General features: G+C 51.3%; 1 protein-coding gene and 1 long non-coding RNA gene across 6 annotated transcripts; one reads left to right on the plus strand and one right to left on the minus strand.

Moving 5' to 3' along the window:
- Positions 1 to 1,186: 1,186 nt before the first annotated feature.
- LOC103674852 lies at positions 1,187 to 3,466 on the minus strand. Its single transcript, XR_571718.2, has 4 exons — positions 3,374 to 3,466; positions 3,239 to 3,294; positions 3,069 to 3,156; positions 1,187 to 1,393 (listed from the first exon to the last, which is right to left on the minus strand). It is a non-coding gene; the product is annotated as an uncharacterized LOC103674852 (long non-coding RNA).
- A 37-nt stretch (positions 3,467 to 3,503) lies between these two features.
- Positions 3,504 to 11,580, plus strand: CCDC51 (coiled-coil domain containing 51). Of its 5 annotated transcripts, none has more exons than XM_008703827.2 (5): positions 3,504 to 3,608; positions 7,756 to 7,878; positions 8,619 to 8,938; positions 9,935 to 10,099; positions 10,579 to 11,580. In XM_008703827.2, the coding sequence occupies exons 3-5, from the start codon at positions 8,627 to 8,629 to the stop codon at positions 11,332 to 11,334; spliced, it is 1,233 nt and encodes a 410-aa protein (XP_008702049.1). In that variant the 5' UTR covers positions 3,504 to 3,608; positions 7,756 to 7,878; positions 8,619 to 8,626; the 3' UTR covers positions 11,335 to 11,580. The 5 variants fall into 5 exon arrangements, with proteins under 5 accessions (XP_008702049.1, XP_008702054.1, XP_008702052.1 ...); XM_008703828.2 differs by lacking the exon at positions 3,504 to 3,608 and adding an exon at positions 5,717 to 5,947; XM_008703830.2 differs by lacking the exon at positions 7,756 to 7,878 and having other exon boundaries at positions 3,516 to 3,608.
- Positions 11,581 to 11,968: the final 388 nt, after the last annotated feature.

Raw genomic sequence — 11,968 nt, forward strand, 5'->3', positions numbered from 1 at the left:
GAGGGGAAATCCACACTTGTGCCTCTGAATTATTTCAATATATATGCATTTAGGCTCTGCCTCCTCCAGCTTACTCCTCTGGAATCAAAGGTGATCATCAACAAATATAAAGAGAAAAAAATGAAAAAGGGTAACAGACAACTGGGACTACCACTTTATATACAGTGGTAAGGGAAGAGCTCACTACTGTGATGCTTGAATTCTTTCTAAAGGAAGGGAGGTAGTCTCCAGTATACAGAAGTAACAGGCAGAAGGAAGAGTTGATAAAAACAGTGAGTCAGCTTGCTTGTAATAGATCATTGTGGCTCAAGATGAAGGGGATGAATGGTATCAGAAGGTAGGGAGTGGCATCCAGATCCCTTAGGGCCTGACTGGTCATTATGGGGACTCTCGCTTTTGCCCTATAAAGCCACTGAATTCTGAGCCAAGAAGAGACAAAGTATAACTTTGTGGTTTAGCAAGGACACTGCATCCTGAGTGAAGGTTAGACAGTAGGGGAGCAAGGGTAGGGGGCAGGAAGACAATGTAGATTGCAATAATCCAGGTGGATTTCGGGTCAGAATGGCGGGGTGTGGGGGTGATACTGGAGGAAGTATGTAGAGGCCAGATTTAATTTTGCTGATGGGTCGAACGTGGGATATAAGACACAGGAACCTAGCAAGGACCTTTCTGAAGCCCTTGTGTAAATGCAGACCTGGTGTTTCAGAGTAAGCTTGGTTCTTAGAAACTTTCAGGAATCTTTTTCCTTTCCCCAGTTTTATTCCCTTTATAGTGCATCTTGTATGTATTAATGTTGCTCCTCTCTCATAACAGAGAAGATCCTTGACAACAGGAATTCCTTTTTGGTACATGTGCAGCATGCACTTAGTGGACTCCTGACAAGAAAGACGAACAGTTCCACTGCAACAAATGGTAACGTGGATGTCCTAAGAGAGAGAGACCTTTTTTCCTCCCCCAAAATACAAATTCTTCCATTAACCTCATTTAATGTATTCCATTGGGTATACGATGATACAAAAACTATAGCCATTTCAAATGAATTAGTTTAATTCCAGGTGACAGAGTTCAGGAGAGAACAAAGACCAAAGAGCACACACTGGCAGGATTCTGGGCTAGGTTCACTCTGACCTCACAACTAAGGTAGAGGTGACTGAGTGGCAAGAAATAAAGAGAATATGAGCCACTGTATGATTGATTATTTTATTTTTTTTACAAAAGTTTATTCTTAAATGTACAACAGGATCTAAGACAATACTTCATTCCAGCTATAGGTAGCAACGGATGCTATGACAGGGAATCCAGATGTTTAAACAGGAATGGAATTAAGGATCATCATTGCCTCGGGCACAAGGGACAGCTTACTTTTTGCCAGATTTCTTAATTCCACCTGTGGCTGCAAAAAGAAAAAAAAATGTCTCAGCTAAGGAAAAATATACTCCTTACCACAGAAGTGCCAGGGACCTGATATGGGTCCTAGAAAGGCTCAGCTCTTGCGCCGGGCATTCTTTTTGATACAAGCGTGCACAAGGCTTTACCAACAGCCTATTCTGGGTAATATCTGAATGAAGATGAGGCAGCGGGACAAATAATGGCTGGGCACTAGCCCAGATCTACACTGTTAAGTATTTCACACACTGGCTCATTTAATCCTCATCCCCCATCAACCCATTTTCCAGAAAATGAAATCTTAGTGAGGTGTTGTTCAAAGACACAAGGTGGGGGCGCCTGGGTAGCGCAGTTGTTAAGCATCTGCCTTTGGCTCAGGGCGTGATCCCGCCGTTCTGGGATCGAGCCCCACATCAGGCTCCTCCGCTGGGAGCCTGCTTCTTCCTCTCCCACTCCCCCTGCTTGTGTTCCCTCTCTCGCTGGCTCTCTCTCTGTCAAATAAATAAATAAAATCTTTAAACAACAACAACAAAAAAGACACAAGCTGGTCTGCCACAAAGCCAGGATTCCACCCTGGGTAGTCCGATGTCCAAGTCTACGTTCTCTACTGTCACATCACACATTGCTACTACGTTATGATCCTGGAATGTGGTTTACTCAATATCTTTATTCAATTTACATTTGACTGTATATTTGGCACACAGTAGATAACTTAAGAAACAGTTACAAAATTAAATATACCTAACACATTATCGAAGATCCTAAATGTCTGACAAAATAAACCTTTAAAAACGGAGACCATCAATGAAAAACAAGTAGTATAGGATTTCACTAAAGATGGACCTTGTCCCTATACACAGCCACAGATTAAAGGAAGGCATAAAATACCTCACGATCCAAAAGAGAATCTCAATAACTAGAACCTCAGCACTGTGAATCAAATCAAACTCACTGGGATAGAAGTTTTAGGAAGCCATGGATGACACTCCCACCATCCTAGCCTCCACCAGCCCCACTGCGGCTCACAGAGATCCCATAGGGCACAAATAACTACAGAAGAAATTGTTCACTAGTTTGATGAACATAAACAGCATTTAAGAAGCACAGAAAAGTATTCGGGCTGTTGGGTCTGAAAAATCTTTCGATATGTAAGCAATTCTTCCTACATAAAGAAAAGAGGCAGAATGGTGGGGGATTAGGTTAAAAGAGCATATAGCGCAACACATTAAGAAGCCTGGACTTTATCTTTTAGGCGAACCCAGGAGTGAAGACTCAGGATGCAAAAGAATTTACTAGAATTAACAATATGAGCGGTGAAGTCAAGAAATGTTGTAAGTAAAAAAGAAGCAGTGAAATACAAATTTGGGGCAAGAAATAGCGCACAATATTCGGAAACTCAACTCTACGAATTTGTGCCTAAGATATATGAATTTCGGTGTTTCCATTTCTGCCGCTTCCCTAAAGAAGGCAACATCAGACTGCCTGGGAGAAAAGAGACTTCATTTCCAGAGCGGGTCTGACTCCCGCCCCTTACCGCTGCTGCGACTCCAAGCCTGGCGGGCGCCGTCCGCCGGAGCGGACGCGAGGAACCGAGCCCTCACCAATAGGACAGGATATGGACCAGACTGATGTTCTCAGAACGTTTGCCCGGCTTGCGCTCTCTCTACTCGGCCCTCACTTACCCAGGGGGCCCTTCCCCGCGGCCTTCGCTTTTAGCTCCTCGAGTTTCTTCTGCTCCTCTTTCTGTTTCTGCTTGAATGCCTTATCTTCCTAAAGAGAGGCAGACGGGGTTCACCCCAGGTAAATTTCCCAGTCCCTCCGCACCCGCCCACGCCTCTGCGTTCGCCCTCACCTCGTCCATCTCCTTGGCCTGCTTCTTGGGCTGCTTCAGGGGCTTCTTCTTGCCACCTGTGGGCGACACAAACGTGCTCAGTTCAGTCCCTGCGGGGTCCTGTCCCTCTCCGCCGCGCCACCCCCGCACACTCACCTTCGCGGCCGGACATGGCGCCTGCCGCCCCTTCCCCAGACCCTGCCACCGGAAGCGGAGCTCCCCTTCCCACCCCCTGCTCCTATACTTCCACGCGGGCCCTCTGATTGGCTCCTAGTCAGGAAGTTGCGCTCCCGCTGCCGGAAGCAACTCTGGGGGTGGGCGTTAAAGGGTCAGAGATCCACTGAGTGGCGGGCTCTGTGTTTGAGTTGCAATTACCTCGTTGGGGCGCCAGGTACGAGGTGGGGGTTGGCTTGCCGGGGGAGGGTCCGGAAGCCAAGAGGGGTGCTTAACCGGAAGGCGCTAGGTCTGGGACAGTGCATGGGGAAAGCGCTGAGGGTAGAACGAAGGGCGCTTGCTGAGGCCTTGAAGTAAAGTGCGTTCCTGGAACCGAGCAAAGCACGCATGGGTGGACGGAGATATGAGGGAGGTGACAGAAATGTGGACGGGGGCTAGATCACCCCGTCCTGAAGTTTTGGAGGCTACCGGCAGGAGTTTGGATTTTATAATTGAGCCGGGTTGTGATCTTTTGCAAATTCTGCTTATTCATTTAATACATTTTTGTTGAGTATGTACTATATGCAGATAGTATTATAGGCACTGAGGATGCAGTACTGAACAAAACAATGCCTACCCTGGCAGAGCTGACATTCTAGTGGGTGAGACAGCCCATAAGCAAAGTAAGTGAAATACATATTGCAGGTCATGTGATACATGCATGGAGAAAAGTAAAGCAAAGTGGGTAGAGTACTGGGATGGGAATGCATGGCAATGACATTTGAGCAGGACTTGGAAAAGAGAAGGAAGCAAGCAGTGCAGATACCAAGTCTGTTGTGTGAAAGTCCTGCTGTGGGGATAGCCTGGTGTGTTCCAGCAACATCAAGAAAGTCCATGCATGGTAATTACCTGAACAATGTGTTAGCTAACCTTATTGTCGTACAAGTACTCATCTATCAAGTGTATCGAGTACACATCTATCAAGTGTATCAAGTCATCACGTGTGTATCTTAAACTTACACAGTGATATGTATCATTTATGTGTCAATAAAGCTGGGGGGAATAAGGTCCCTGTGATTGGAACAGAGTGAGAAGTATATACTAGTGGGAGATGAGGTCAGAGAGAAGAATGAGAGCCAGGAGGTGGATGCCCTGTAGACCATGAAAAAATTTTTGGCTTTTACATTGAGAGAAATGAGAAACGATTGGAGAGTTTGAGCAGGTCAAGAGACATGATTTGGTCTGTGTTTTGAAAGGACCACTGGCTGCTCTGTTGACCATAGACTGTAGGGGCTAGAGTAGCAGTAGGGAGACATTGTAGTCATTGGGACAGGGTGATAGCAGTGGCAGGGGTAAGAAGAGAAGGGATTTTGGTTTTAGAAAGGAAGTAGCATTTACTAATGGATTGGATATGAGATGGGAGAGAAGGATGTTGGATGATTTGAGGTTTTTGGTCTGATTTGGACTTGAAGTTTACATCAACCAAGATGGAGAAGGCTGTGGAAAAGGCAAGTTGGGAAGGGAAGTTAAGATCCCCATTAATCTTCTAAGCAGAGATGTGGATCGAGCAGTTGGGTAAATGAGCCTGGAATCTACAGGAGAGGTCTGGGCTGGAAAAATGAGAGTATAGTTGATAGTTTTTTCAAGTAATTGTTTTTGGGGGGGCACTTGGCTGGCTCAGTCAGTGGAGCGTGTGACTCTTGATCTCGGGGTTGTGAGTTTGAGCCCCATGTTGTAGAGATTACTTGGGGGAAAAAAAGTAATAGTTTTATTGAAATACTATTTATATACCATACAATTCGCTTATTTAATGTGTACAATTCAGTGATTTTAGTATATTCGCGGTGTTGTTCAGCCATCGGTATAATTTTATAACATTTCCATAGATGGGGTGCCTGGGTGGCTCATTTGGTTAAGCTTCTGCCTTCAGCTCAGGTCATGATCGAGCCCCACATGGGGCTCCCTGCTTAGCGGGGAGCCTGCTTCTCCCTCTCCCTTTGCCCCTCCCCCTGCTTGTGCACACGTGCATGCGCTCTCTCTCTGTCAAATAAATAAATAAAATCTTCAAAAAAATTTTTTTCCGTAGATGGCTTTTAAAGCCATGGGGCTGGATAAGAGAGGAGTCTGAGGACCTTGCCCTGAAGCACTCTCTGTGCAGAGGTTCAGGAGATGAGTGGGGCCAAGTGTAGAAGGCGTTTCAAGGAGGAGGAAGGCAGCACGAGCCCCAGGCTCTGATAGGCCGAGTAAGAGGAGGACTGAGATCTGATCACTGGATTTAGCAACATGGAAGTGACGTGGACAGGAGCATTTCCGGTGGCATGGTGGTTGCGAAGGCCAGATCAGAGAGGGTTTAAGAGAATGGGAGAAGAGTAACTGGAGGCAGCAGGTGCTGACAGTCTGTCAAAGAGTTTGGCTGAGAAGTGGGGCTGGAGGGATGTCTGCTCAATTAGTGAGCAGTGTCAGGTGGGGAGAGCACATGGGACCCGGGGCACAGCTTGGTCTTCCTAGAGCATGAATTCTTCATCCTGAAGAGCAAGAGAGAAGGTGGAAACTGGACATGCACTGGCAGGTAGAAAGGTATGGTAGGGGTTTAGAGAAGTTGTCCTCCAAGTTTTAAATATTTTCTTGGTGAAAAATGAAACAAGCCATCAGCTGCGAGTGAGGAAGAGGTACAGGTGATGGAAGTTCGTGGGATGGGCATTTGGTAGGAGACGGTCATCTGGATAGAATGAATGGGAGAATGGATTTGGAGGGGCAAGGTTCTGAATGTGGCCCTCAAGGACCTCCTTAACGTGGCCTCTGTCTACCTCTTCAGCCTTTCTTCTGCCCACTCTCCTTTGCTCTGCTGTCTTCCAGCTGCACTGGCTGCCTTTCAGGTTTTAGATGACCCCACGTGCATCTCCACTTTGCCCCCTCTGCCAGGAACACATTCCCTGTGCTGAGTGAGGGCCTGTGAGATGTTTGAGTGGGGAGGGCCTTCGAGTCAGGCTGGAGTGGGGGCTGGGTGGGCGAGAGGAGGGACTGGAATAGAGGAACAACTTGAGTCATTTCCTCGCACAGCAAAGTCTCTGCTGTCACCAAACTTATGTTCTAGCGAGGGGCCTGGCAACATGTAAAGAAGGCAAATATGTGTCTGATGGAGACAAATAAAGCAGGTGGCCCAGGAGGGAATGGTCAGGGAAGGCCTTGCCAGGAGGTGATATATGTGCCAAGAGCTAGAAGTCAGGGTGAGCCGCCTGGAGCTGCTCAGGAAGCAGCAGGGTTGGGCTTCACATGTTTGGGTGCCTGTAGCGGAGGACAGGGGCAGAGAGGAGGAAGGGGATGACAGTCGAGAGGACCGGGGCTCGTTGGCCACTGGCGGGACTGGTGTGTTCATGGCAAGTGAGATACGAGCTGTCAGGGAGCCGGGGAGTGTTGAACCAAGGGATGTGAAATGATGAGTAAATACAGCTTCAGGTTGTGAAGAACAGCTTTGAGCGGCAGGGGGGAAGGCAGGATGGCACAGGAGGATGTGGCTGTCGTCGCTGCCAGGGATGGGTGACCCTCCTGGCTTCCAGGAGTGGTTGGCTGGGAGAGGAGGAGCTGGGAAAGGAGGCTGAGAAGGTTGGAGGAAGCCCAGAGGGGGTAGTGGCTTCAAAAAGACGGGGTGTTGAAAGCTGCAGAGATTTGGAGAAGAAACGTGAGAAGTGCCTGCTGAATCTGGCAAGGTGGAAGTTTTGCGGGGCCCCCAGGGGAGCAGCCTCGTGGTGGAGTGGGATCAGGATAGAATGGGGGCTGAGGAGGTCATGACAGCCAAGGCGGACACCTTTCTGGTGAGTGTTGCTGAAGAGGAGAGGGCTGTGGTTGGCGGGGCTGCAAGCCTGTGTGCTTTACTCTGATGCAGGGCCCACCACAGGATTCTTGTGGGGTCACAGCTCAGTGCAGTGGGTGCTGGTGTTGAGGCCTTGGAGGCTAGCTCGACCCCTGGGTCCTGGATGTTGTGTGCTTTCTTGGGCCTTAGGGATGGGGCCCAGGAGTTCGGGTGCGGCACCAGCTTGGAATCAGTGTCACAGGAATGTCCCCTTCTGTGGCTCTCAGCTTGGACCCGCTTTAGGCAGGAGGCATGTCCCTACCCAAGCAACTTTGTTTTCTAGAGGGCCCAATCTGTCTTCCTGTCCCCAGCTCTCACTGTTTTTCTCTGGCCACCAGGTGTCACTCTGACAGCCAGAGTTAGTACTTGAGGGCTTGTTGTGGGGGCAGGGGGAGGTGGCCAGGGGAGGGAGTGCTGGCCCAGGTGTGCAGGGAGCATGGGTCACCTGGCCCTCTCTTGGGGTCCTCAGCGTCCTCGCTGCTCTTGGGCTCAGGCAAGGCTTGATGGGTAATGGGAGCCTCCCTGTGCTGTTTAGGTAACGAGAAGTGGTTGTCGTTGTGGCCCAAGCATCAAAGCAAGGCTGAAAAGGGAAAGATTAAAGAAATCTAACCTGTAGAGCGCGACTGAGGTTGGAGAGGCTGGAGAAAGCTTACAGAAGGTGAGGACTGTGACATGGGACTGGGAGCCTGGGCAGTCTGGGCTCGGAGCACACAGGAGAATGGCTGGTTGTGAACCTAAGAAAAACTGTCCTCTGTAAAGAGATCTGGGCTTTTTGTTTTGTTTCCTTTTTCTCTTGGAATTGTCTTCTCAGAGGACAGCCAAGGAGGGAGTTTTCTGCCTTGGGACATAAACGACCTATGTCCTCAAACATAAGCAAAACTCTGTTTCCCCAGTGCTGCGGCAGCCCTCAGGGTCTGGGCAGTTGGTTTTGATGGCCTTTTACAGAAATCGTTCCCTGAAACCGCCTTAGTTTCACAGTTTCCCCGGGAGTCTTTATGAAACCTTTGTGGGGCTTTGTCAGCATGGGCACAACTCAGGTTTGAGAATTTTCTTTGACATTATCAGAAAACCAGGCACCAGGATTCTCATGCGAGTCACAGCAGAGACCTGGGGGATGTGGGGAAGGTGGGTGGAATGAAGTCTGGTGGCTTCGCGGAGGGAGGCGGAAGGCATGATCTCCTAAATATGTTCTTCCTCCTGCTATGTTCTTCCCCGGGCTGTCTGGGAGCACCCGTGGAAGCCTGACCACAGTGGCTACAGTCTCCAGGCACAACAGAGTAGCGCTCCGTGTGGACTTTTTCATGGGCATTTGTTCAGAACTGTGCCTAGGCCCTAAACCCCGACTCGTGCCCAGCCTTTCTCAGCTGTGAGCTGATCTGTCTGGCGTCCCCCCCACAGATCTCCTGATGACAGGGTGCGGCACCGCGTTTACCATGCAGCACGTCATGGGTGTGCCCCGAGCGTTGGTGCGAAGAGGCCTCCTGGGAAGGGACCTCTTTATGACCAGGACTCTCTGCAGCCCAGGCCCTAGCCAGCCCAGAGAGAAAAGACCTGAGGAGGTGGCCCCGGGGCTGTTCCACCGCCTCACAGCTCTGGGAAGAGCCCTGGGGCACGACATTCGGCAGCGAGCCTCCTCCACGGCCACGACCTGGTGGGACAGATATGAAGAGTTTGTCGGACTCAATGAGGTTCGAGAGGCGCAGGGAAACGTGACTGAGGTGAGGAGGGAAGTCGGGGTGGTTGGCCCTGCCTTCTGGCTCGGGAACTGTGGCCTGGAGGCCCCTGCCAGATATTCACCAGCGACATGGTGCTGGGAAGCCATGCCCAGATTTTCCTTTTCCTGAACAAATACTATTCGTAGAGGGATCTGACTTATTTCTCACATGACAACCTGGATTTGATAGTCCTGGGGTGAAGATCTCTGTGGAACCGTGCTCACCTACCCTAAAAACAGGTTTCTGTGTACCTGTCATTCCCGGCCATTGACATCCATTGTGTTAGGCCAGCGGACACTCCCTGCAATGGACTCTTTGGGGTCGGTGAGAGCGTTACAGTGTCCTCAAAGCTCTGTGTGGAATTAAAACAGCCTTGGTGCGGGTGGAGGCACAGGGCCGGGGCAGCAGCATACGGTGAGCTGGAAAGAGCTGCGTGTGGCTGCGAAGCCCTTGGTGGCAACGGAAACGCATCCTGTCATCTCTGTTCCCGCTCCTGCCTAGTGCAGACCCGGCTAGTGAGGTGGCAAGAACCTGGGGTTCGGCGGGAGGTTTTGAGGCAGCGTGCTGTCTCTCCCCTTGGAGGTCGTGACCTCGGCTGAGCTGGCGTTTCTGGTCTGTAACGTGGAAGCCACAGCAATGCCTCGGGTGGCATTGTTGTGAGGTGTAGGTAAGGTTACGTACATGAAATGGCTTAGGAGCCTGGTTCCTCGTTGTGGTTTGTATCAGAATGGAATTGGCTGGGTTTTGTGTGCAGTGCTAGCTACTTTCCAGTTTCTCAGGGGCACATTATTTCTACTTGAATGGATAAATCCGGGGATTCTGACGGGTGTGGCCCGGGGCTGCACTTTGAGGACTGCTGGGTGAGCCAGGATTTTGTGTCTGAGGGACACCTTTTGCATCGACACCCCACTCCCCTCAGCCACAGCCTTGTTGGGAATGGAGCTGAGCCTGCGTGGGTGTGGAGGGAAGGGCAGACGGCCTCCGTCGTTCTCTCTGCAGGCAGAGAAAGTGTTCATGGTGGCCCGAGGGCTTGTCCGAGAGGCCCGGGAGGGCTTGGAAGGTCACCAGGCCAAGCTGAAGGAGGTGAGGGACCGCTTGGACCGCGTCTCCAGAGAGGATAACCAGTACCTGGAACTGGCCACGCTGGAGCACCGGCTGCTGCAGGTGGGCACGGCGGGGGGCAGCCCTACCCCGCTGGCCAGGGCCCCTAGCCTGGCAGGTCAGGGAGGAGCAAGGTGGCCTCACGGGCCAGTGGTCAGAGGTCTGGTGAGGAGGTAAACCAGAAGGGGCTTCCGGAGCCTCTCCACGCACTTCCTCCTAGAGTTAGCAGTCCAGGGCAGTGTAATCTGGGTCACAGATTGCTGAGGAGTGAGCACCATGGAGGAGGGACTGGCCCAGAGAGGACACGTTCTGTAGTCTGATCAGACCCAGCCCTGCTTGGGTGGAAGGTAGTCCGGCTCATCCTAACCACCCCCGATCCCTTTGCTCCCCAACCCGACCGGGCTTACTCTGCCTTCATTCCCTCGGCGGGTTTACGGAGCATGTAGTCTGAGCCAGGCTGAGGCTGAGCGCCAGGAGCGGCTGCTCGTGGCTCCAGCGGCAGGGCCATGTGGCTGCTGTGTAACACAGTTCTGCTTTTGCAGGAGGAGAAGAGGCTTCGTGCAACCTATCTGCATGCTGAAGACTCCGAGCGAGAGAAGTTCTCCCTCTTCTCTGCGGCTGTGCGGGAAAGTCACGAGAAGGAGCGCACTCGAGCTGAGAGGACCAAGAACTGGTCGCTCATTGGGTCAGTCCTGGGGGCCCTGATTGGCGTGGCTGGCTCCACCTATGTGAACCGTGTGCGGCTACAGGAGCTGAAGGCTTTGCTCTTAGAGGCACAGAAGGGGCCTGTGAGCCTCCAGGAGGCCATCCGAGAACAGGCATCCAGCTACTCCCTCCAGCAAAAGGACCTCCATGACCTCATGGCGGACCTAAGGGGCCTGGTACAAGCTGGGCCTGGGCAGAGCTCTGGGGCCCAGGCAGGTACTTTCCCCACCCGAAACAGAGACACAGATGTCCTTTCAGCTGCCTTGAAAGAGCAGCTCCGCCATTCCAGGCAGGTCCATTCCTGTCTAGAGGGTTTACGAGAGCGGCTTGATGGCTTGGAAAAGACTTTCAGCCAAGCGGCGGAGGTGCTTGAGCTTGCAAAGGCTGCCGTGCATCCGGGCCTGGTGGAGCCAGCAGATGGGGCTCTGCGTGGCTCCTTGCTGGAGCAGGGGAGCATGGTCGTGGCACTGTCGGACATGGAGCAGAGGCTGGAAACCCAGGTCAACAGGAACACCATCTACAGCACGCTGGTCACCTCTGTGACATTCATGGCCGCGCTGCCTGTACTCTACATGCTGTTCAGGGCCAGCTAGCCCTTGGACCCTCGTCCAGAGGCCCTGAGGGGATAGGTGTGGCTATGGATTTAGTTAGAGAAGCCCAACAATGAAGTGAGCCTTAGGGGTGCACGCAACCTCAAGCTGAGGCTGAGCACCGTCTGGTGTGCGTGGCTCACCAGCAGGCATACTTTGCTTTTTAGAAAGTGCTCACTTATATTAATTATCAAAGCCCTGCGCTAATGTCCAATTAAAATGTCTTTGGGTTTGTGTTACTTAAAGTAATTTACATCAGTCGGAGTTTTTCTTGTTGAAGACTGAGATTTGGGATTCGAGGGTTGGGCCTGGAATGATGGTAATCATCAGCCCCTTTAAGTTTCTGTCTCACCTCCTCTAGGTCTCGTCCTCAGTTCAGGACCGTGTTGGATGTACTTACCTTTGAGGCCTGGGTTTTTGTTTTAGATTGCCTTGCCTGGCCTCTGGTTGGCTGACCCTCCTGTGTCGGATATCCTGGGGGTTCCAGTGAGTGGAATCTAGCCTGTGCACCCACTGCTGACCATGGTTACTGCCCTGTTTCTGGATTACTTTCTCTGCCAGGGTGGAGAGAACCTGGTTCTAACACTGGAGGGATAGAGCAAGGAAGAGGGATCAGGGGAAAGGTTGATAATTATTG

This window comes from Ursus maritimus, unplaced genomic scaffold, assembly GCF_017311325.1.
Source record: "Ursus maritimus isolate PB19 unplaced genomic scaffold, ASM1731132v1 scaffold_14, whole genome shotgun sequence".
NCBI classification, from domain to species: domain Eukaryota; kingdom Metazoa; phylum Chordata; class Mammalia; order Carnivora; family Ursidae; genus Ursus; species Ursus maritimus.